Genomic DNA, 25,971 nt, shown 5'->3' on the forward strand with positions numbered 1-25,971 from the left:
GTTTAGTTCTTACCACGTAAACCAAGAATCTAAACTCCCAGGACAGTCAAGAAAGCCAATGCCAATGGAGCTACCTTCTGACCAAACGTAAATGTCCGCTATAGAGGTGAATTGGATGTCTCCCTGGCTTCCATTGACTGTGTTGACTAGAGCTCCACTGACAGCATACGGAATTTAGGAACACTCACCAGTCTTGATCTACAAGCTGAATCCTGTTCACAGTGTTTGTCTTGGAAAAACGGGAAGAGGTGGGAGACAGAGATATGATTCAAGGTATTGTGGCCATTTCAGCTTAACTTTAATTCTCTGAAAAATATTGTAGCGATACACTTGGACTTGCCAAGAGCTTTTCTCTTCATGAATGAGTGGCCCAGTGTAATTTTTCTTGACACAGGTTAATAAGCTTCACTGATAAGGAGACACCGTATGTTCTGTATACTTTGATTTTAGTAAAGCTCTTTAATTTTGGTTTAGGTGGAACTACAGTAGGAAGCACTACTAATTTGAAAACCACGGTCAAAAGATAATTCAACTGTGATTTACACTCACAATGAGACAATGAGTTGAGCAGAGTTCCTCAGTACTCCGCAGTCCAGTATTATTCAGCATTTTCTTGAGTGACTTGAACAATGAAATGCAGAGTTCTCATTAACTTTGCAGATGATCTCAAGATGGAAAGGGAGGGAAGCCAAAAGCACTTTGTTAAACAGGATTAGGATACAGAAGATCTTGATGAAGCAGTGGTGAAAAAAATAGGCTACAGTTCATCAAAAGCAGATGCAAAATACTATATTTAGGAACAATCAACAACATAAATATAAGATGGGGAATAACAGGCAGCAGATCTGCAGAGAGAGATTTGGGGTTACGGGAGATTATGGAGCAAATGCAAGTCAAAAAATGCAATTCTGATGTGAATAAAGCAAACATCATAATAGGGATATATAAAATTAAGTGTCATATGCAAGAAACACGAAGTCCTTCCATCCTACTCCCGTCTGGCAAAGGCTCAGATGGCGCACTGTAGTCTGCTTTTGGCCACCACACTTCTAGAAAGATGTGGATTAACAGAAGATGGTCCAGAAAGCAACAAAGATGAGCTGAAGTCTAGAAAACATGACCTATGAAGAAAGAGTGAAAGGATTGAAGGTGCTTAGTCCAGAAGAGAAGACAAAAAGGAGACATGATACAAGTTTTCAAATCTTTCACAGAAAGGAAAATAGCAAATATTTCTCCATCTCTACAGGATATAGGATGAGAAGTAATGACTAAGCCAGCTTGAGAGACTTTCGTTGAAATTAGGAAGAACTTTCTGGCAGTATTGATGGCTAAGCAGAGGAATGAATGTCCAGGGGAACTGCAAATTCTTCCTCACTAGAGTGAGGCTAGGTAGGGGTGTGGGTGAATTGGGGCTCAAGGATGGACTAGGTGACCTGTCAAGGTCCTTTCCAATTCTTTTTTCCATGGTTAAACTGGAAGTTCAAGACTGAAGCCATACTTGGTGTATTGGTTGTAAAGTAAAGAAATGGACTCATTGACCTACTGACATTTCAGGTGAGAAAGACGGCTGAAACAACTTCCTACTGTCCTATGTTAATAGTGGAAATAAAGTTTCCCTCTCTTCCAAGGAAAGTTTGCAGATGAATTTGACTGAGGACTGTGAAGTACTCTCACACTATAGTGCTGAGTATTCTACAATACCAGAACATAAATCTACATGACCCTTGGTCAGAATTATATAGAAAAGTTGAACCGAATCACGTTTTGTTTGCATTATCTAATGTTATCTGTCAAATCCTAATGTAACTTGAAATCTAAGATCTCTCTTAGGATGAATGTTCCTGCTACCCATGTCTCTATGCTCAAGTCCAAAGTAAGTAAAACAGAACAAAAAATGTAAACGTGTGTCATGCTTCAGCCTTCAGTGTGGTGCAAAGCAGTATAGCTGTGCACCACAAGAGCAAGGAGAAGAAAAGAGGGAAACCGTTAGTGTAATCCACGGAACTACAATTCTAGTTGGAATTAGATAAAAAATCACTATAAAAAAGGGAAAATCCATTACTGACAGAATTAACGATGGCAAGATTAGAGAAAGAACTCATTGTGTGTCAGTACTGAGGCTTCCAGAGGAGACAGGAGACACATCACACAAAAAATTATTTCTGTTTTCTTACCACGCACTGTCAGTGCTGCCGTAGTCTTCTCACCTCCACACACACAGGTATACTCCCCAGCATCCTTGACTTCTAAAGCATGGATCAGCAGTTGTGCAGTAGTACCTTCCTGTCTCATAGTATATTTTTCACTTGATCTGAGCACTTTGTGTTTCTTTTTCCACTCCACAGAGGCAGACCTAGATAGCTCACATTGCAGCGTGACTGTTCCACCTTCTGTGGCTTCTTCATTCTTCATCTCTTTCTTGAAGTGTGCCGGCAAGGCTGAGGAGTTCAAAATGAGCAGAATGTATGACCGTGACAGCTATCCAAGTAACTATTTATCTGTGGTCTGTCAACCACCTGCAGCAAGCAAAGCCTTCCCTAATCAAATAGGATTGATAACCACTCTGGGGAATGTATGACGGTGATCTGGAAAGTTGGAGAACACATTGTTCATAAGTCAGAGTTTTTTTTACAGTATGGTCCATGGCATGAAATGGAGAACCACACCAGTCTCAACTTCAGACTCTGCCAGACTGAGCCCTACCTTACTTTGGGTATTGCCTGGCAAAAGGGAAAATAAAGCCCAGCTTGAGTGTGTAAGTTCTATCACAATGCAAATTATTACTGAAAAAGTTGATAAATGAAACTATATCTGAGTCATCAATCTCACTTTCCTGTGAGATCTCTTCTCAGATAATGGTCTAGCAGAACTTGACTGTCAAATTATTCTGACACACTAAGACTATATCAAAAATAGCTCATAATCAAATTGTAATATTCTTAACTTTAGGATTGAAATGTCTTTCCAACTAACATTACAATAATGATTTTCCTTTTTTAGCAACTTGTACTGAACATGAGCATCAAAGTAGTAAGTTGGAACCAAGATGAATATCTGAAATATTTGCAACGAACACCTGATGAGTGCCTGATACTGACCAGTGTATTCAAATATTTATGCCCATGCCAATCACATATTGCTAAAATTATCAGAAACGGGGCTGCAATTTCAAAGCTGATACTATCATATTCTTAAACAACAACTGCTTGAAAATAATCCCCTTAATTTGAATTTTATTTTTTTTTTTACCATTCACTTTTAGTGCAGCAGTAGTTTTCTGATCTCCATAACAACATGTGTAATCTCCAGCATCTGCCAGATCTAAATCACGGATCACCAGCTCAGCAGTTGTGCCCTCGCATCTCATAGCGAACTTTTCATTTGTCTCCAGGGCTCTGTCTCCTTTTCTCCATTCCACGGCAGCTGCAGGCTTGTTCAGTTCACAGCAGAAAGTGGCTGTGCCATTTTCTGTGGCTTCCACATTCTTCAACTCTTTTTTAAAATGCGGAGGAAGGGCTGAAGACCACAGATGAAAAGAGACCACTTTAAAACGGAAGAAATACTGAATCTTGACTGCTCCACTGGATTAAAACCCTTTAAATCTCCAAAAGTTCTAGAATATACTAGAATATTCTAGAATGTACCTGAGAGGCAAAAGAAGATTACGGGGGCATCCCTGCTTTGTGCTTTGCAACACACCACATCCAGCATGTCACAACTGATTTGGAAATCAGTGTTGTAAAACTATAATTTCAGTGCTGGAAGGTATGATTTAAAGGCATTTTAAGACATAACAAGAGAAAGCTGATCCCAAGATTTCAAGGAACTATGCACAGCTCTATTTTAAGATCAGATGAACAATTTAGATGAACACTATGTTATTTAAAATTCCAGGCTGCAGTGTATCATTGTCACCTGCCTTTCCTAGTTGTTATCATAACACAGCACGTTTCAATTCCATTCAAGAAAACAAGTAAAACAAGTGAAATCTCAGTGATGTGCCCAGAGAAATTAATTAATGGAAATACTGAAAATGCTATTTATGACTTCACTGAGGTCTTCATTATCTGCTTCCAGACTCCATTAACATGAAAGAACAGGGAAAAAAAGACTGTATGGTACTATTTCTCAGTCTTAAGAGAAGGACTTTCAGTAAAAAATATTCCCAGTGGTTGATACAGCTGTCATACCAATTTAAAATAATAGATGGGATCAAGACAAGTTTGTGATCCTACATGAGATCACAGATGACAAAGGAGAAAATCCCTATTAAACTTATGTATTTTACCATGCACTGTCAGGGATGCAGTAGTCATCTTGTCTCCGCACACGCATGTGTAAACGCCTGCATCTTGTTCCTCCAGGCTATGGACTGTCAGCTCAGCAATGGTATCCTTCAGTCTCATTTTGTACTTGTCACTAGGATTGAGCACTTTTTGCCCTTTCCTCCACTCCACCGGGGTGGGTTTAGTTAGCTCACACTGCAGAACAGCCGTCCCGTTTTCTGTGGCTTCCATATTGACAAGTTCTTTTTTGAACAGTGCAGGCAAAGCTATGGGATGTAATATAAACAGAGAGGACATCAAAACCATTAACCAGACCTTGAGGAACTTAGGACTAGGTCCTGAGGCTAGTCGTTCCCTATTAGAGGAAAACAAATTATATAGTCTTGAAAACTGGATCTGTTAGAAAACTACTGAAGGATCTCGCAGGGATAATTGCCACCATGACCTGCTTCTAACACTGACTTATGCAGCATGCTCACCACTTCCCAGCTGACTCCAGTAGTCCTCTCTACCTCTTTCAGTCTGAAATCATCTACCTTGAACACTGATGACCTGAATTTTGATTGAAAGTCATCTCTCCAGGTGACATCACTGCTAGCTGGAGACCTCTGCCTTTCCTGACACCATAATTTTTCTGGTTCAGAAAAAAAATCAGTAATATAACTTCAGGTGCACCTTTAAACCACAATTGCCAAGGTCATAATGGCTCTAATATCAAGAATACAGGGCTTTTTTAGCAGCATTCAACAAGTTGCCTTGTGGTGTGCCACTATAGTAAAAAGGAAGTGACTTGCACAGGGAAGAAAGTGCCAGCTCAGAGGAGGGGAGGAACAGAGGTACTTCCAGCTGGGAGAAAGAAGAGGGAGTAAAAGCATGCAGAAAATCTGAGAGAAAAGAGTTTTGCCTCCATAGTTTTGTCCGTGTCCTTAGAAGCATCTTATCCTTAAGATATATCTCAAATAAAAACTATTCTTTAATCTATTGGAACTGTATGTGAACTGCTGCTTCTGGAGGGGCAACCAAAACTCGTCGCTATTCACCGTGGCAGAGACAGGAACAAAATCTGTCTCACTACTCCCTAAATTAGGGCCTGTGGAATAATGGTTTGGAGATATTTTTTTGGAAAGTACCATTTCCTCAGCAGAATGTATCACAAAAGAGGAGGACAGTCATTTATTCCTGAATGGAAAAACCTCTCACTGAGTTCAGCATTTTTAAAGAACTATCCTTCAAGTTAAGGACCGAAATCCACTGACGTCATAGAGACACAAGGACAAACCATCTGAGAATAATCTTGCTGCTAGAGGTCTGCTCACTCTTGACCTCACATACAGGTACCTTTTTCACTTTTTTAAAAGTGAAGACTAAGAAGAGAAATTCTCACAACTCTACTTTGCTATAAAGCCATCAGTTTCAAACTAACAGACAGTGGGAGATGGGATGAAACTCAGCCAGACAACCAAGAAAATTCTGCAGAATCAAAACATCAAAGCAAGTAGGAAAGGAACCTCTCAGAGAAAAGGGATCTTCTTGAGGTACCACTATGATAGCAGAGAATGGCTTTTTACCATGGACTGTCAAGACAGCCGAGGTCTTCTGGTCTCCACACACACAGGTATACTCTCCTGTATCTTCCACCTCCAGATCTCGGATCAGCAGCTCTGCAGCAGTATCTTCTTGTCTCATCCTATACTTATCACTCGGTTTGAGTGTCTTGTCCCCTTTTTTCCACTCCACCAGGACACCGACCTTGCTCAGCTCACAGTGCAGAGTGGCTGTTGCACCATCTGTGGCTTCTCTGTTCTTCAATCCTTCTTTGAAAAATGCAGGTAAAGCTGAAGGATAGCAATACGAGCAGTGAGATGTAATGCTCCAAAGAGTTAAAATTAAACAGTGTTGTTTAATTTTCCATTTCCCCTTTATCTGGAATTGATTTATCAATACAAAAACATAGATTCTGAGTAGTATCCATGAATCAGTATGAGGAAAGAAATGTCATCACCAGGAAAGGATTCAATGCTTGCAGTGATCCATAGAGGTATTTTACATGTACTCAGAGTCACAAATAGATACAAATAGAAGTAGAAAACCCAATTTTTTCCTGTGAAATTTCAAGCAAAAAGAATAGATACTAATTTGAAATTTCTGAAAAAAAAAAATTGGTTTTCTTATGTGACTTTTTAAACTATAATGGGAAGATGTTTGCTATGTTTTCACATACTTAAGAGAACAAAAAGACATTGTACATTAAAAAAATGAAACACTGGAGTTTCATTCTAGATGTCAGTTTGAAATGAATAATTTCATTTCCATTCATGGTGGGAAAACAAGCATTTTCACCTGAACTGACATATCCTTTCAAACATGTCAGTTGCAGTAAAAATCAAAGTTCTCCCTGAGAATGGTTTTATCCCTTAGAAGGTTTGGGCTTGCTTTAGACAGGACAGTAACTCAACGCAATGACAACTGGCCTGTATGTATGAAAGCACCTTGTTGTCCCAGGAATGGAGTATGGGAATAAGATTCCAGGGAATAACCTAACCTTTAGGAATTTTACGAAACCTTAAAATCCCTAAGTCATAATCCCTTTGAGGCAACATATTTTTATGGGCTTGAGCATAATGGGGAGACCAATAAAGGAACTTTCAAGGGAAAAACAAAATGATGGACCCTAATTAAAACAGTAGCAGCAACCCTGGTCGCCTACACTCTGAGCTTGTACACTGACACCTGCCTTGTGCCACGGACCCCGGCTGCACTGACATCAGTGGGAACACTTCACTAGCATCAGTGAGCTGTGGATAAGGGTCTGGCAGAAGGAAGGAGATGGTAGGGTAACCAGGTGCCTCTCCAAATGAACAGTGAAAACAGGATAGTTACTTTTAGTACATGTCTCGTTTTGTTTGTTTTACCATGTACTGTTAAAACTGCCATGGTCTGCTGGTCTCCGCACACACAGGAATAAGTTCCAGCATCCGTCGTGTCTAGATTTTGGATTATAAGCTCAGCAACAACACCTTCGCGTTTCATTTTGTATTTGTCGCTTGATTTGAGGGTCTTGAATCCCTTCTTCCACTCCACGTTAGCAGCAGCCTTATTCAGCTCACAGTGCAGAGAGACACTTTTACCTTCTGTGGCTTCTTCATCTGTCAGTTCTTTGGTGAAAAGAGCGGGCAGGACTGCAGAGTAAATGCGATAGGACACAGCATCAAAGCTGAGAAAGCCTGACCCATCATCTACTTGCTCTCTTCTCTTATCTCCCTGAACCTGCATGACACTGAAGCCACAAGACCTTCTTCACACTCCAGGATTTTGTTCCAATCTCTAACATTTCAAAAGAGATTTCAGTCTAATCTTCAATTTTTTGTCCTCACACTTTAAAACTTGCTTTAGAAGCAAGTCTGTCTATTTGCAAAATTAGTTGACAAGCCATCTACCCTTTACTTTATACACCATAAATTTAAAGGGGCAAAACTGGAGGCCATATTTTAATATGAGACCCAGAGCATTTTGTTTCCCTTGAGAAAAACAGAAGTTGTTCAGAAGTGCATGATTCATGGCACTACCTGCATTTTTGTAGAGTTCCTTAAAACAGAGCCGTTACAAACATGCTGTCAGCTTTCTGCGGAGAGAAAGTATATGCCTTGAAAGAGTTAAGCCAAAATTGCTGAAAAAGGGCAGGAGCATGAAAAAGCTACTTTTCATTAAGGTAGTCCTTGAAAAAACTTGTTCCTCTTAGGAGCAACAAGTGTAACAGTCTAGGTTACAAAAAGAAAATATTATTCCCACTTTTAGATCAGTCCCTGTGTGAAAACTTTTAAACAAGCAGCTATGCTGGACTAGGGAGATTGTGTTGAGTTGGAGACTTGTACTCCACTTGTCATTCAAACATAGCACCTAGGAAGACAATCAGCACATGAAGAGGGCATCGGGTGAAAGAAGAGAGAGAGAAGGAAAGCAGGATAGAAAAATAAATCAGAAGGGGGGAGGATAGAAAGTATACAGAGACCAGGTGAAAAAGGAGAAAAAGAGGAAGAGATCTTGGAATTATAGAAGTTTACTTGGGACACATGCTGAGAATTTCTTTTTACCATTTACTGTCAAAGCAGCTGTAGTCTGTTGATCTCCGCACACACAGCTGTAATCGCCAGCATCCGCCAAATCCAAATCCCGGATCATCAGCTCTGCAAAGGGACCTTCCTGCTCTATTTTGTATTTTTCACTTGGCTTGAGGACCTTATTCCCCTTTCTCCACTCGACTGGGGCCGATTTGCTCAGTTTACAATGCAAAGTGACTGCCTCCCCCTCTGTAGCTTCCTTGTTCAACACTTCTTCTTGGAAGAGGATAGGCAAGGCTGAAGGATGCAATACCAACAGAGAAGGGATCAGCGCTAGATCAAAATGAACTGGACTCTGCTGTGAGTTACTGGGCCAGTGTATACATTTAACCAGAAATGCACTACTGCTAGGTGGATACAGTTGAAAGGGGGGGGTAAAACCTCCTACAGTAGAGAGAAACAAATTAGATAAAACAATATACAACATAGCTGTGCCATCTCAAAGCAAAAAAGCATGAGGGAATATTCTCTAATAGGGTGACTCTTTGGTACCACAGAGCTGAGAGCATGAAACCTCTAAGAAATCACACTGACCAAGCTTCAAATGAGCAGCAAATGCTGCTAAACATATTAAGTCTAGGGCTTAACGGGAAACACGAGTAGAACGGTTACCATTCACTCTCAAAGCAGCTGTTGTCTTCTGGTCTCCACACACGCAGGTATAGCTCCCAGCATCGGTCAAGTCTAGGTCTTGGATAACCAGCTCAACAAAACGCCCTTCCCGTCTCATTTTGTATTTGCCATTTGGCATCAGCACCTTCCCATCCTTCCTCCACTCGACTGAGTCCACAGCCTGGCTCAGCTCGCACTGCAGCGTGGCCGTCCCACTCTCGGTGGCTTCCTCGTTCTTCAACTCTTTTTTGAAACGGATTGGCAGGGCTGAGAGATGCAGAATGAAAAGGGATTGCAACCCAAGGCCCTGCCCAGATCTCTGGTCAGAGGCTGAATTATGTTTGATCGTATGACTACCTAAGCCTTATTCCAACACCCTTATCCTTAAACACATCCTGCTTTTATTTTTGTGGCTGGTAAAAAAAAATCTCTAGTAAATTGTTCTGTGGGAATCAAAGTGTGCTTGATCATTATTGGGGTCATGCATATAAATGACAAACTCATCCTCATCATTAAAGGTGATGAACTTTCCTTAACAGAAAATCCCAAGGAATCTTACGTTTCCATACTAATTCAGGAAAACACACATATATGTCAGCACCCTTCACCTGAGGAAAGGTGAGAAGACAACACAACACACACATACAACATTGGGCATAATGAACGCTGATCGTGGATGGAGGAAAGAAGTGACATGGCAACATGAAAAAGTGGAAGGATGAAAAAAGTAGAAGCAGGACATAAAGGTAGGTGTTGCAAGGGAATATTGGAGCAGGGAACAGATGAACATAAAGGAGGAGGGAACAGATGGACAAAAATGTTCCAGAGTTTCAAGGGTTATTTCTGACTTTTTACCATTCACTGATAAGGCTGCTGTGGTTTTTTGATTCCCCACTACACATGTGTAGTCTCCAGCGTCCTTTGGGTCCAGGTCATGGATCAGCAGCTCAGCCACCGTGCCCTCCTGCCTCATCCTGTACTTGTTACTCGGCCGGAGAAGAGTGTGTCCCTTCCTCCACTCCACGGGGGCCTCTCTGCTCAGCTGGCATCGCAGGGTGGCTGTCCCACCTTCCACAGCTTCCACGTTCTTCAGCTCTTCTCTGATGAGCACAGAGACAGCTGAGGAATGAAGCATTCTCATTTTAATTTAGGAGCATCATTACCAACTGGAGACCTTATATGGGACTTAAAACCAAAATAAATTCTCTTGGCACAGCTAATAAGCTCTGACCTACCTGCACTTTCAGGACTCTATTCATATTTACAACAGCACACCATGAGTTTGGGAGGAAATAAAAACAAAACAATTATTTCTCAAGAATTAGAATATCAAGGTAATTACCCTTCTGCTGCTCAAATGCTGATGGTCACAGACACATGAAAAACTTGCTGAGAAAGTGCAGAAGAGAACTGCATATTCTTTAACAAAATGTGTAACTGAGGCCCTTCTTACCTTACAGTTTAGAGCTCAGACAAGCGCCTCTGTCCAGAGCAGAAAGCAGAACAGTTATTTCAGAGGCAAGGAAAGATATCATGTTATTAGGTATATTTGATTGCTACGTTTTAGCATGGAGTTATTGTCCTAGAAAACAGAGAACATAATGGACCCAGCCAGAGCTGCCTTTTGTTTGTACTGATCCCTTTTTTTCTGAATGTTCACCATAAATGTGCAGGAGCTAGCAGGACCACATCAAGAACAACAAATCGTCACAACCAAGTGTCTTATTCCTACCATGGATTTTGACGTGGGCTGTGGTCTGCTGGTCTCCAGTGTCACAGGTGTATCTTCCTGCATCTCCTGGCTCTGCATTATGAATCACCAGCTCTGCCACTGTCCCCTTCTGCTTCATTTCATATTTGTCGCTTGCCCGGAGTGTGGCCTCTCCCTTCTTCCACACCACAGTGGCATCAGCTTTTGTGAGTTCGCAGCGCATGGAGACAGATTTCCCCTCTTCTATTTCCATATTCTCCAGGGTTTGTTTAAAAAGGACAGGCACAGCTAGAACACAGAACCAGGGACTAGGACATGCTCTCTTGACCTGCTGTACAACAAGTGCCCCATGATAGGTGTCACCTCTTAAAACCAGTCCTTTTCCAAATGAGCAGAACATCCTAGACCCTCCCTTGGCTCTGTGGCATCCAAGGGATTCTGCTTGGGAGCAGGAGGAAATCTATCCCCCAGGTGTTATCATCTCTCTGTGGCTTCCTAGGAGTATGGGGGAAGTTTCTCTAATAAGGACCCCTTCAGAGTCCTCTGGGCATCCTCCCCTAACAAATTCCCTGCTGCTGCAGGGCTGAAGCAGTATTCATGCCCTGTATCTCTCACGATTTCTGCTCCAGCACATACTACTTTTGTTATACTGCTGAAGGTACTGTATTTGTTTAAGGGCATTTGGGGAGTGCATACGGCATCTGAGAGCCTTTAAAAAGGATGTTTTGGGGAGTTTGGGGGTCTAAACATTAATCATGTGGTCACCTGCAATTTGCTAGGGACTGGACTTATGTTTTTATGTTCTTGTGCTCCAACACTCCTGGTCTCCATCTCTAAATCCAGTCTTAATCACAGCCATGTCACCTAGGGTGTAGAAAATGAACCCTCTGCACTTATTTATTTTCTGCTCAGTGGGAAGTTAAAGATTTAAAGTCCCAGACATATAATGTGAGATTACAGGAATGAAATGTATACAGGTGCTTACAACTATGCAATTTTATCATTAGATTTTATGTATGAATTTGTAGATGGCACTGCCACAAAGTGCTGTGTGGTTTCTTTAATAGAAACTCTATTAAAGCAATGCATTAAGAAAGCGTGGCAACGTATCTAACTCTGCCTACCATTTATTTTCACCCGAGCAGTGGTTTTCAGTTCCCCGGTGCTGCAGGTATAGTCCCCGGAGTCCACCGATTTGACATCTTGAATAATGAGCTCTGCCACAGTACCATGCTGCTTAAATTCATACTTCTCGCTGGCGTAGAGAACGGTGTCTCCTTTCATCCATTTCACTGGGATATCAGGTTTGCTGAGCTCACAGGTCAGCTTGACTTGTTTTCCTTCTTTAGCTTCTTCATTTTGGAGCTTTTGCTTGAAAAGAACTGGTATTTCTGCAGAAAAAGAATATTGCAAGTGTTTAAGGAAACACACAAGATTGGAAAACACTTTTGTTTTTTTTTTTTTTTGTTTCAGACTTCGTTATTGAGATAGAAAACCACAGGAATGGAAAAGCACTAGCAAGCAGTAGACAGATTCTGACAACTCACATCTGGCTGCCAGCACTCTACAACAGCAAAAAAAGGTTTTGAGACCATATGCTTATTTTCGTTTTAATCACTATCTGTACTACTGAAGACATTGCTGCTATGACTGTTGTCATTATTAACATTAGTGGCAGATGCTGCACTATTAATGACACAAACAATGTGTTGCAGTGTTGCAGATGGGTGGTCAGAGCTGGACCACTGGCACAAAAACCGTAAAACTTTACTGAGGTCAACTCGGACATAACACAGAGGACACAGAGAAATGGCAAAGCACTTTCTGTTATGACCGGCAGTATTGATTCCTCATTATAAAAAACCCCACAACATATTTTTGTCCAACATGAATACAGACTTAAAAACAGCACAGAGCAAACACAGAGAGGAAAGCACAGCTGTACGTGAAAGGATCCCTGTGGACATTCCTATGCAGGCTCTGTTTCTGCCTGGGATTCAAGGCTTTAAGGTGAGCTAGTGTAGGGAAGGCACTTACTGGGAAAAAAAAACCCTCAGCTGAAGTGTTTTCCCCTCAGATCATGAAAAAACCCCAATTTCTTCCTGACTTCCGCTGTCTTATGAATATGCAAGTCAGCTACAGATTTGTGATGCAGTTGTCCTGTGGCTATTGAAAAACTACAGCCTATTCTTCTGTCCCACTTTTACCTCTACTTTGGGACACTAAACACTTTTTATAGTACGGGTAGTAGATGAGCCCGATTCTGACACGGCTCAGACCCAACACGTACTTAACATACTTGGTGCTTACCCAACACGTTCAGGGAAGTACACTAAAGTCTGGTGTGTCTAAGAAGGGAACTTTTGCTTCAGCTCAGACAGCAACCCTTTAGATAGCACCTCCTGCATTATCACACTCTTTGGGCGCATTATTCTCAATGAATTTGGCTGCCTAAAGCAATTACCCAGACAAATGTGGGAGTGTGAGCTCCATCCTTGGAGAGGGCCATCAGTGGAGACAGCTTCAGAAGGTCTCCTACAGAGATACCCACTGTCCTCTAGTGACCCATTGCTCTCTTCTCGAGAGCTTAGGCACTTAACTTTCACAAAGCTAAAACCAGGTAAGATAAAGGATTTTCCTATTTCCCATTTGTCACCTCTCTGGGTGCTGTTCTGGATGATTTGATGAGAACCTCTCCTGCACTGTGGTGCAAAGACATGAGGTTCCTTTCCAGTATATTTTCATATTTTTATTATTTCAATTTATTACTCTGACCTCGGTGTTAGATGACAAGTTAGGACCCAAACCATCACTCCAAATGTTCTTACCCTTGACAGTAATAACCGCACTACTTTTAGCTGCTCCAGCCTCACACTCATATCTGCCACTGTCTCTTTCTTCTGCCCTGTGAATGACAAGCTTGGCCTCAAATCCCGACCGGCTGATGTTATGCTTGGAAGAATTCCTAAGGCTCTTCCCATCTTTGCACCACTTTACAGGGCTGTCTGATTTGGAGGTTTCACAGTGAAGGATCACATCCTCTCCCTCAGTGACTTCAGTATCAACCAGCTCCTTTGTGAAGATGCAGGGCTTCTCTAGAATCACATAAAAACCATCTGAGATGTTTCAGAAGAATTGTGGATTTTCAGATCACAAGTAATCTGTGAGATTTACATCCAAGATTACTTGTATCAAAACTACAGGTCAAGGTTAGTAACAAAGAATTCGGTGTCCATGACTATAAAGACCTCCGGAAGGCACCCGTCATGCCATAAAGTGTTGTTTGGTAAATACCTAATGTCATCTGGGAGAAGCTGAGAAGCAGTATCCTTGTTGAAGAACGTAAATAAGATCTCTCTCACATCTTGCTAAATAGAAACAAGATGGAGACGTGATTCTTCTAAGCCCTTTTACCTGTGAGCTGATTAGTTTAAACCTTCTAACGGAACGTGGAAAAGTTAATTCTGCATGAAGTGAGGTGCAATACAGGTTTCTCAAAGCCAGTCATCCAGAGCAGATATTATCTCATCAGTATGAATCCTCTAACTACCATGCAGATAGCTCAGACTGGTCATGTAAGGTGTCTCTACAACCACTGGAAGGTGACAGACACCTCCAGAGACCAGATATTCACTTCCAAAATAGGCTATTAGGACAGAAAAGATGAACTGCTCTCTGGAAGTGCTTGTCTTTCTACACAGTTTATAGAAGTAGCCTAAGCTAGATACCAATAGCTAATCTGGCCAAGGTAGATCTTATGCCCCCTAGCTTAATGCTTTTTAATTCATAAAAACCCAATCAATCAGGAGACCAAAACTCATTTTTGGTACTATAGCAACACATATTAGCATTACCAAAAGAAGTCAGCCTTTTGCAAATACGATCTTTCATTTGCCTTCAGAAAAAATCCTTTTATATTTCTGTAGCATTGGCAAAATTTCAGCAAATTTTAAAATTTTGAAAAGAAAGTTCTTTGCAAGAAACATGGTGATTCTGGAAAGAATGAGAATATGAGCTGACACAGTAGAGACTCTGTGTCTTACATCTCTGGGTAATGAGAAATATTTATGTTTCCAGTAAGAAACACCTCTCTAACGCTGCACTCTTGAGCTCTCTGGCATTCATTTTACTCCCTCACTATAGGAGTAGACTAACACTGCAGTTTTAACTCAGTTTAACTTTTCCAGAGAAAACAATTCTTTGTCAACAATGAATGGCAGAGAATACACGTAATGTTGCTTTTCAAACAATGAAAACTAAATTAAAAACTTATTGGTTGTACTTGTTTTTTCCCCCTTGAACTTATTGATTTCTCCTCATTTTCCATCACCCTATCAGCTTGGCTCAAGGAAATCTGGACAAGGCATCCAAGGCACCATCACTACAATATAACATTCCCATCTAAGGTCCAGTAAACACACTGAGAATTGTCCAGGATTACAAAGTGTTCATTCCTCAGCCGTAGTTTAATTATATAAGTAATGCTATTTTCTTGAACATATACAAATATACATATGACAGGGCCAAATTTGTAGCATTTTTGTTCTTTTCTCCTACCCACATTAACCCATACTTATTTCTACGCATTCTTTCCTCTCCTGCAGTTTTTATGATTGAATTACCTTTAACAACCAAACTGGCAGATGTTTTCTTATCACCAGCTTCAAATGTAATGACCCCCGCGTCCTTCAGTGAGAGTTTTTTCAATGTTAACAAGTGATATCCACCAGGCTGAGACTGGATCTCATTAAGCTCATTGGTGTGGAGTGGGGTTTTATCCAAAAACCACTGCACTTTGCTATAGTCTACAGGAGAGATTCTGCATTTGAACATGGCAGATTCTCCTTCTAACACAGTGACATCTTCCAGGTCTTCTGTTATTAGCACTTTCTGGCCTGAAAGGAACATAGATACATCAATTACTGAAATCTTCAGTTTCTAGCATGAAAATCGATATGGAAAACTCCAAGATTTCCCATGTGAATATTTCAAGAAAGAAAAATGTTCATGATACAGAAGACTTAAACACAATTCCCCTGTTATTGAACACAAAAACCATTCACAGGAAGATAATATATACAGGACACACACCAAAATAGGATTAAGACAACTTCAAAACACCAGAACGCATATAGCAGAACAGGTAGCCAGTACAATGCAAATCCAGCGTTATAAAGTGTCTCCTAATGAAACTACCTGAAAAGGCTAAAAGGATGCGTCTCTGACAGCATCACTGGGCTCTAGACATCAATAAGCAGATGACCCCTCCCATGACAACCCCTCCATTTTTCTAGGGCAAATATAACTTGCTTTCTATGGGAGAGGATCACCCAGCCCCTACCCTCTTTGAGCTTAGTCCAACCATAAAGCACAGTGGGAAATGGAGTCAATGTCTGACTGCAGCTTTAGTGAAAAAGAACCAAAACAAGAGCCCTGAAAACCTGCCTGTATAGGTACAGATAGATATGCACATAACTACAAATAAATAAATAAAATAAGGTTATCACCGTATACAAAAATGTACCTGATGTTCATCCTACTTACAAAACCAGTACAGGGAATTTTTGCTTTTATTTTGAGCTTTGTGACAGAGAAGTGTTTTTTCCACTCTGAAAAGTTGGTGTTAGAAACCTCGCAGCGAATTCAGGTAGCTCAGATCCTGAGGCCATGGTGGGGATTAAGCGCATTTCCTTGCTTCTCAAGGCTGCTCTGGCAGATGATCCGAGGTGGAGGAGTCTTTACCCTTTACCCCCCTAGTCTTTAAAACTAACTATAATAATTAATAAGTGGACACTGCCACTGCATCTGCATGTGACTATTCTTGAATTGCTCCTCTCAGTTTCAGCTCAAGGGTTTCTCCCAGTCGGGGCTCTGATGAGGGAACTGTGAGGAACAACCAGATCTCACTCCTTCCCCTTAAACATTGCCCTGCTCTTAGCATTGGCCATCACAGCTCATTTACTGCCTGTAGCATCAAATAAAAGCTGCTGGGTTGTACTCTTCAGCTAGAGATTGGGTTGTACCCTTCATCTCTAAGGTGCAGAGGGACATTAAGCACTTAGATATCCCTGGAGTACTCATTCACCCATTCCCTCTTAGAAACTACTGGAAAGAGGCAACAAGGGACATGGAGAAAAGCCTGGAAGCAGAATAATTTTTCCCTTGTCTAATAGCAGGCACTCTGAATCATATCCATATGTTCACACAGGAACACCAGCCTCTCCTCACATCAGCATCTGGGGTTTTAAATCATACCCAAAGTACTCCAGGTGTAACTGCTTCAAACTGACAGGTTGCTCTGCGTGCCCAGCTCCATGTTGCTGTATTTTTGTCTACACATCCTGTGCAGTGTATCTACGTCGTGAGTAAGACAGAAATCAGTGGATCTGTTACCCGTATGCTGAAAAATAGATCTGCCTATGCATATAATGTGTCCTGTTAGAGAAACAGGATGTACAATCGTATTCCTCTCATGCATACCTTGGACGACTAGCTTGGCTCTGGACTGGGCATCACCAATGTCACAGGTGTAAGTGTCACTGTCACTCTTCTCCAAGTTATTTATGGTCAGCTGGAGGACTTGTCCTTTCTGTGTGATCTCATATTTCTTGCTAGCCCTGAGTTCAGCTATGCCTTTCCTCCAGACCACAGAGGATGCAGATTTCTCACTCTGGCACATAAAAACTGCAGTTTCAGTTTCATTGACTTTCAGATCTGACAGTTCCTTGACAAAATAATTAGGTTTTTCTGGAAGGAAAAAAAAAAAAAAAAAAAAAAAGAGAGAGAGACAGAGACAGATTTGTTACCCAAACAAGTCCTGAATGGTCTTGAATTCCCTCTGCCCCCACATGTAGAAACACAGAATATAAAAATCACAAAATCATTCAGGTTTAAAAAGACCTTAAGATCATCAGGTCCAATCGTTAACCTAACCCTACCAAGTCCATCACTAAACCATGTCCCCGAGTGCCACATCTACACATTTTTTAAAAACCTCCAGTCATGGTGACTCAACATCTTACTTCCCTGGGCAGCCTGTTCCAATGCTTGACAACCCTTTCAGTGGAGAATTTTTTCCTAATATCCAATCTAAACCTTCCCTGGCACAACTTGAGGCCATTTTTTCTCATCCTATCAGATGGAATGGATCTGAGAAAATCACCAGGTCTGCCTACAGTCACTGGACATATCAAGTACAATATTTCCAGAAAAGTTTAATGGCATTGTGCAGGTACTGGTGAGGTCTCATCTTGCAGACTGCGTACAGTTTTGATCACCCATATTCAAGAAAGACTAATTCAAATTGAAAATTTTGATTGATTCATTATGTAGCACATAAGATTCTTCAGTACCTACAAGGTGTTTTTTCAAAGGTTTTTTTTTAAAGCTTTTAATCCATGACATTTTTTGAAAACTAAAAATCGATCCTGTTTAGGGAGACAGAAGAGAAGAACATGTCCCACGGGTTGTAGATATTTACCCCAACTTCTGTACACACCAGCCCCTATGCATGCTTCAACTGACCTTGCACTGTGATCCTGGCTTTAGTTTTAGAGACCTCTGTCTCACAGGTGTACTCCCCACTGTCCTTGACCGTGGAGTCATGGATGATCAGAATGGCCCGTGTTCCCTCTTGGTGCAAGTCATATTTCTGGCTTTTTCGGATTGCTTTGCCATCCTTATACCACCTGATGCTCACATCAGGTTTTGACAATTCACAGCTCAGGCTGATGTCCTGCCCCACTGCTGATGTTTTATCCTCCAGCTGTTTTGTAACCTCAGTAGGTCTTTCTGATGAGGGGGAAAAAAAAAAGGGAACCTTGAATAAAAATAATGATCACTATATGGTTGGGGTTCTTGCAATTCAAATATCCAGCAAGTTTTCACATTCCCCAATGAATGATTCATATTATGTTAGGGAAGGAGGGGAAAAGCAGTCTTGCCCTTTAGTACATATTAATTACAGTTATGGGCTCTCAGTGAATATTAATGATTGTTTACAGGAACTGAGTATTTGTTCTGATGGCATCCATTTCAGGGGATGTTATTTTGTCATCACTGAAGTTACCGTAGGCATGCAGTTACGGTGGGATCTATCTCACTGAATACAGACATCTACACCACAGAGATCTGTAGCAGAGGCACTGACTCCAGGGCTGCTCTACAGCCAGCACTTATCTGCTAAGTACAGGTAATAGACTTCAAGGAACAACTCATTTTGTCCTATATAGGTCAAACTGTGGATGATGGGCTATGTCTGAAAACTATCTGTTTCTCCTCTCCACTGACTACCCAGGGAGCCTTGGGTGATTATCTCTGATGCACACAGGCTGGGTATTAATTGTCTGTACAATTACACTACCCAGTGTATTCGGCAGTTCTCAAATATCTATAAAAAGTTTCAGCCTTCCATGTGTTTTTAAGGAAAAATCTCAGTGTTTCAAGGCTCACAGAGAAGGCTGCCATTCACTTTGATCATAACGAGTTCGCCTTCATGGTTTACTGACATACCTTATGAAAACACCCAAGAAATCAAACCCCAGAACCCTTCTGATCTCATTACCTTTCACAACCAGAGAAGCCTTGGAGGTTAAACCACGAGCAGTGAAAATTACTTCCCCAGAATCATCAGGAATCACACTTCTGATATTGAGTGTATATTTCCGACCCATGTTAGAGGCTTTAAATCGCCCACCACTTTCCACTTTGCTCCCATTCAGTGTCCAGTTGAAGTCGTCAATGCTTTCATGGGACAAAATACACTCAAAAGTGCAATCTTCTCCTTCCTGGATTTCAGTGTTCTTCAGCCGTTTGGTGATGCCAATGTTCAGTTCTGGAAGATAAAAAGTAGGTTAATACAAGGAGAAAAGGCTTTTGTGATTGTCATGAGTAGTAGTATTGACATTTTTAGCTCATCAGACTGGCAGGACAGCACTGCATGCCTTACGGATGTATTTGAAATGGGAAGGATTTCTCAGACATTATCCACTCAGAATCGCCACAAACCTATAAAAAAAGGGACATGTGAATCTCCTGGAAGGACTGTATGAAGAACAGCTCACTCGGTGGAGAAGAGTAAAGATTCAATGAGCTAGAGGGGGGAAAAGCTGTCAGACAGGAAGCCTCTGGGATGTTGTGTGAGGTTTTTCTCCACGCTGATACGAGAAATGGGATGTTTGTATTTGTTAACTTGTTATCATCCTATCCCTCCTGGGTTCAAATCAGACATATTCAAAATTTGTCTTATTATCAATATGTTTGAAAGCCATGAACACTCCTTTCTCCTTCAAGCAGCCACAAAGATGAGAGGACAGGCTGAACTGCTGGGTTCTTCAATACTCAATGTTGTTCTACTTTTGTGTTCCCATAACAGACTCTGAATTAATAACTGAAAAATATGAAACACAAGCTGCTTGAGTTTTTTTTGGTTTGGGGTTTTTTTTTTTTGAGAAATTATTTGCTCTTCTGGGAGGATTTCTGCACCTTAGGGATGTTCAGGAAGAAAATGTTGCCACTACATTCTTGACATCTGATTTTCACTGAAACACCAGCTATACTTCAAAGAGTAACAGGGATTTTTCAGACATCATCGTGTTATGTAAGGCTTATGGAGGAATAGCTGTCAGACAAAGTGACCAAGCCCACCTATATTTGCAGTACCCCTTGACTGGCCATCACCTACAACACTTACCCTGAACGCTGACCTTTGACTTGGCAACATCAGTGCCAATATCACAAGTGTATAAACCTGCATCTGTCTTTTCGAGGTCACGGATAAGGAGGCACAGGGTCTTTCCAGACTGTATCTGTTCATACTTGTTACCAGAAGTGAGCTTCACACCATCCTTTTTCCAAACAGGTTTGACCTTCTCTTTGGAGACTTCACATTCCAGTTTAATCACACCTCGCTCCTCACCAAAAACATCATCCAAGGACTTCATGAAGACAGCAGGCTTCTCTGAAGGTTAATGGGCAAAACAGAGAACAACCAGGATATTTAAGCCAAGACATTTTCAGTTGCTACCAAATATTTAAAGAGTGCTCAAGTAAATCCTTGGCAATGCTGATGATACCAGTTCAGAACCAAAAGCAGTCTCACGCCTCATGATTGGGATGAGTTTTAGGCAAATCAGAATTTATTAATGGGAGGATGCAGGGAAGGAGAGAGGCGAGCTGCATTGCCATGGATGGGGAGTGATAGCGCATTAATTGTGGTCTTTCTTATGACTGCGCACCTATGAGATTGCACAGGACTAATTTTTCTCTGTGTTGGGGCATCTGTCAGGCACAGGAGATCCCATCACAGGGAATGGGGCTGGGAGCAGGCATGTAGGGCCCTAGTGAAGGCCATAGGGACAACTTCACACTTCCATGGAATAGCTGTTCAACAAGATAGACTAGATTTAAGGAAGTCCTTGTCTGCATCATGGAGGAGCAGAAAATGTTCTTTGGGAACGTCCTTTCTCATTGCAGCAGTCTAAAGGTGGAAAGGGGTCAGGTGATTAGAAGAAAAATGTGTGAAGAGAAGTAATGGGGATGTAGGTCTTCTAAAGCCAGAGAGCTGGCCCTGCCTTTTCACGAAGCAGGATTCATGCAGTAGGAGCAGCAATACAAGGATATGCTGCACACTCTCCTCACTCTCCTGAACATTTTTGCTCTTGCCTCTTTGTTTTATTGATTCCCTTTATCTAATTTATAATATATTTGACACTGAAGATATTTATACAGGGGAAAATTTTGACCAGCTATAAAAGAAAGAAGGAAAAGAAAATCCTTCAGATTCTCTGAGTGAATAGAGTAAAAGAGTCAAATTATTCAGATATGCTGGGAAGAAAAAATTAGTTATGATCAGGAGGCAAAATGCAAAGGAAATCAGAGACGATTCTCTAAGAGAATATGGAAGATGTCAGACTCTGACTTACAGAGAGCATGGCTCAGAACATTTCCCACTCATGTTTCCAGATACATAAAGGAGTTAATTTAGGATAACAAATCACTGTGATTTACCTGAGCATACATGTATGGGTGTGTTGCTAAAGAAAATGTGATTTTGAAATTTTGGTGAGAGTTTTACCTCATGTTTCGAACATACTTAAAATATTTCATGCAACTTACTGTGGCTTAGCTGATGCACAAGAACATGTCAAACCACAGCAACTCAGATGTGTGACCATTCTTTAAGGCATATTAGGCACAGCAGCAAACCACCTTCTGTTTGATGAATCAGTCCAACTCCAGAACTGATGTACTCAGAGGTGTGCCCTACCCTTGGAGGTACACTGAAGCTCAGTTTCTTGTAGACAAAAATCTTTATAAAGAGCAGTTTATAGACTATATGCTGTTGAAGAGACATACAAGTAAAGGAAATTGCTCTTGAGACTATCCTGATGAGAACTAAAAGGATGTTAAATAGCTATGGAAAGTCTTCCTTAGAAAAACAGCAGAAACTTCCACTGGAAGAAAGCCCTTGCACGCTTATTACTCGGCCCCAGAGAGGTGAAGCTCACAAGCAGGATTGCTGTATGGGCATGGTAAATAAGAGCTCCTTTCCAACTCTTATTTATTATAATCAGGAGGTGTGTGATCACAACCCACCTATCACCTTCAGACGCACGCTCTCTGACACCTTGTCTGACTTCATTGTCACTGTGCCAGCATCCTCAGGCTTCACCTGCTTCATCGTCAGCGTGTAACAATTGTGGACGTTCCTGATGTCATTGAAGTTGTTGGTGTAAAGGAGGGTGCCATTGAGGAACCATTCCACATCCTCATCATCATGAGACAGCTCACAGGAGAAGACAGCAGAACTCTCTTCCTCAATTTCCACATCTTGCAGGTGTTTGAGTACTTCTACATTGCGGGCTGTAGGAAAGCAAGGTGCACCATCACCAGTTATCATAAATCAATATTGTTACCACAAGTAGATTTCATAGTGTTTAGAGTTTATGAGACGGCTTATTCTGGTTTCCTGTACACCATGCGTCATTACATTTCATTTACTTGGTTCTGCATTTAGTCCAACAAAAAAACCCCACCCATTAAAAAGACTACATTGTCTGGAGCCTTCAATTCTCTCTTTACACATAAAACTGTTTTTAAATTAAAAAGAAGTAATTCTTTCTAAAATGGTAATGACATTACAGTGATGCCTAAGTATTCCACAGAGCTCCGATCCCTGTGTGCTTGTCACTGCACACACACATACAGTTTATAACTAAATTGTCTCTGACTCACTGCCAGGGAAACACAGAGCATGAGGTGAAGATGATGGGTTTGGCCACAAACAGCAGGTACAAAGAGAATAAGCAACTTGCTCGGGTTTAGGAAGCAACAGGAATTGAACTATTTTCTTTCCCAGTCCTTGGCCAGAGGCTTCACTTTGCAGCTTCTCCACTCATGAAACGTGGTTTCTCAAGGACTGCTAACTCAGAGGAGGGTTTGGGAATATTAAATCATGCTGTTATTTGACACAGCGCTGAGGGACATGGTGTAGTTGGGAACTGTCTATGTTAGGTTAATGGTTGGATTGGATGATCTTCAAGGTCTTTTCCAACCTAGACGATTCTGTGATTCTGTGATTTGGATGAACCTCTGCAAGGCCAAAGTGTTACCAAGAGAGATTCCCTGGACTTCTGGAAATGGTTCAGTGGATCACCTCCAAGTCTTGCTGAAAGTTTCACAGCAATCATTTCTTACAGTTTCACCAGCAGTGAAATAAATAGTGCCATACCAGGATGAGGTAGAATATCACGAATAACAAATGTATAGCAGATATAGAAGCTGACACAGAGGTCAGGAAAGGAAGACCACAATGAAGATCATCAGAGGCCTGTAGCGGTTTAACATAAAGGACATTTTTAGCAAGAAGTACCAAAGTTCTAGTTCCTTGGATGAAATAGAAAATAATGTGCCTCGAGAAATATGTATGAATTTCTGCCTTACTCAGATGATGCCCTTCTCATGCGCTACCTGGTTCACGGTAAGTGCTGGGTTTCAGTATCATGGAATATCAGCACAGTGCATAATACAGTAAGTTCACTTACAATATTGCATTTATATAAAAGTAGCAGAAGAGAACTGTGGGAATCTACCTCTCTTCAAGAAAAGAAACCCCGAGTGCAACACTGAACCATAAGGATATCAGAGAATCACAGAATGGTTTGGGTTGGAAGGGACCTTTAAAGGCCATCTAGTCCCACCCCCCTGCAATAAGCAGGGATATCTTCCACTAGATCAGGTTGCTCAGAGCCCCATGCAGCCTGACCTTGAATGTTTCCAGGGATGGGGCATCTACCACCTCTCTGGGCAACCTGTTCCAGTGTTTCACCACCCTCATTGTAAAATATTCAAGAGGCAAGCCTCCCCGCTGCAAACTGTTTGTACCTTCAACGGTCAGCGTGGCTTCGGTCTCTGCATTTCCAGCCCTGCACTTGTACACACCAGCATCTTCGGGCTTCACCTTCAAAATTTTGAGCTCTGCTGAATGCTGCTCCCGCTTGATTTTGTACTTCTCGGAGGGCTCAATGAGTGTGTGGCCCTTGAACCACTTCACAACCTTCGGAGAAGGCCTGAAGTCGCAGGACAGGATGACTGAATGGCGCTCCAGAGCTGTCTTGTCCTCCATCTTCCTGGTGATCTGTATGTGGTAATCTGCAAAGCAGGGTTGAGAAAGAAGAAAAGATCAGTCTGAAGAAGAAGAAAGTTTCCAATATGTATTTCATGCCAGTTAATTCCACATATGTCGTTCACAACTGTTTTGTGAATTGCTCAGATGTTACAGGTTTCTGTTACAGAGCCGATTTGCTTTAAAGCTAAAACAACAGGATGATCTATAGGGAATGGTGGTTTCTATAAGAAAATAAGTATATTAACTACCAAATGCATGGTTCAGTTCTGGTTCAGTGCTTACTGAATTGCTCTCTAGTTGAAGTTTTAATTCAAGTATGAGCAAATTAAAGACAAAACAAGGACTTCAGGATGTGATTGGCAATATTTACTGTGGTGACAGTGGAAGATAAAAAGCCTTGAAGCTTTGTCCCTGATCAAGTCAATGACAAAGTGGATTAAGTAAATGAGCTATCAAACTTGTCTAGTTCAAAAATGGGACAAAATAAACTCTTCTGGCAAATTTCATCTGTTCTGTCCTCTTGGTAAAGTCAAGAAGACAAAAGATAAACTAAAAACCAGTCTTAGCTCAATAGATTTAAATACCAAGTTTGAATAACAAGTACACCAAAGTCATTTAACCAGATCCCTTCCTAAGCCACTGGTGTCTTATTTAGTGCGTCCAATATTGCACACAACAACTTGTAATTGGAAACTAAGCAGATCTTCCAAGCACACATACATTTCCAAGAACCCAGCCATGGAGCCTGCACATTAGACAGTATGTATGAAAAATTACTTTCCAGAGACTGTGAGAAGATCTCTTGTCACTTAATTCAAGGCAGGACTTATCACATTACCTCTGACAAGCAGGTTGGCTGTGGATTTTGATTTGCCAATGGAGAACTGAATGGTGCCTGTCATATCAGCAGTCGTTTTGAGTATTTTCAGCCTGTGGATAGTGCCTTCTTGATGCATGATAATGTTTCTGCCAGCCTGTAGGACTTCTCCGCGTAGAGACCATTTGGGGGGTTTCACAGATGGAATGGATATCTCACACTCAAACTTGGCTTCTTCAGGCTCAGTCACATCCTCATCACACAACTCCTTTACAATATTAATGGATTGCTCTGGATGGAAGAAGAAAGCAGGGATTTAGGAGTCATGAAAGAACTATTCCATTATCAGCTTGCACACTCATGCTATCACTTCTGCAATTAAATACTGCAGTTATTAGCTAAAAAGGCCTTAAATCATCCTTTTCTATATAAAAACAAACATATTTCTGGTCACAGGTCAGACAGTGAGACTGTGACACTGCCTCAAGAGAATCCAGATCATCTGATTCCCAGTTCTATTTCTAAAGCCACCTTCCTATCCTGATATGAAACACTTGGCACTATAAAATGGAAAAGTAGATTCACTGAAATGCAGAGGCTGATAATGGGAAAGACTTTGACTAGTTACTGCAACTTTTCTCTGAACAACAAATGTTCTCTAACACATCTGATGATAAACTCTGGAACAGGAATTTCATCACTTTTCATAGTAGAATATACCGTATATTCATTTTCCAGGATGTTCCTGCCCTTATAATGCTAAAAAGATTCATTATCAATGAACTTCAGAATAAATCAAC

General features: G+C 41.2%; 1 protein-coding gene across 1 annotated transcript in view; it reads right to left on the reverse strand.

Moving 5' to 3' along the window:
• Nucleotides 1–25,971, reverse strand: part of OBSCN (obscurin, cytoskeletal calmodulin and titin-interacting RhoGEF) — a 197,577-nt gene that overhangs the window by 107,782 nt on the left and 63,824 nt on the right. The window contains exons 29-47 of the mRNA XM_074864825.1: nt 25,193–25,462; nt 24,111–24,377; nt 22,323–22,589; nt 20,419–20,685; nt 19,291–19,560; nt 18,252–18,518; nt 17,208–17,474; nt 15,350–15,622; nt 13,556–13,822; nt 11,852–12,118; nt 10,749–11,015; nt 9,872–10,135; nt 9,017–9,283; nt 8,378–8,641; nt 7,199–7,465; nt 5,855–6,121; nt 4,289–4,552; nt 3,250–3,516; nt 2,175–2,438 (exon numbers count right to left, since the gene is read on the reverse strand). Coding sequence (XP_074720926.1) covers nt 2,175–2,438; nt 3,250–3,516; nt 4,289–4,552; nt 5,855–6,121; nt 7,199–7,465; nt 8,378–8,641; nt 9,017–9,283; nt 9,872–10,135; nt 10,749–11,015; nt 11,852–12,118; nt 13,556–13,822; nt 15,350–15,622; nt 17,208–17,474; nt 18,252–18,518; nt 19,291–19,560; nt 20,419–20,685; nt 22,323–22,589; nt 24,111–24,377; nt 25,193–25,462 — 5,073 coding nt within the window. The remainder of the gene's footprint in view (nt 1–2,174; nt 2,439–3,249; nt 3,517–4,288; nt 4,553–5,854; nt 6,122–7,198; nt 7,466–8,377; nt 8,642–9,016; nt 9,284–9,871; nt 10,136–10,748; nt 11,016–11,851; nt 12,119–13,555; nt 13,823–15,349; nt 15,623–17,207; nt 17,475–18,251; nt 18,519–19,290; nt 19,561–20,418; nt 20,686–22,322; nt 22,590–24,110; nt 24,378–25,192; nt 25,463–25,971) is intronic.

Source organism: Strix uralensis, chromosome 1 (genome assembly GCF_047716275.1).
Source record: "Strix uralensis isolate ZFMK-TIS-50842 chromosome 1, bStrUra1, whole genome shotgun sequence".
Lineage (NCBI taxonomy): Eukaryota > Metazoa > Chordata > Aves > Strigiformes > Strigidae > Strix > Strix uralensis.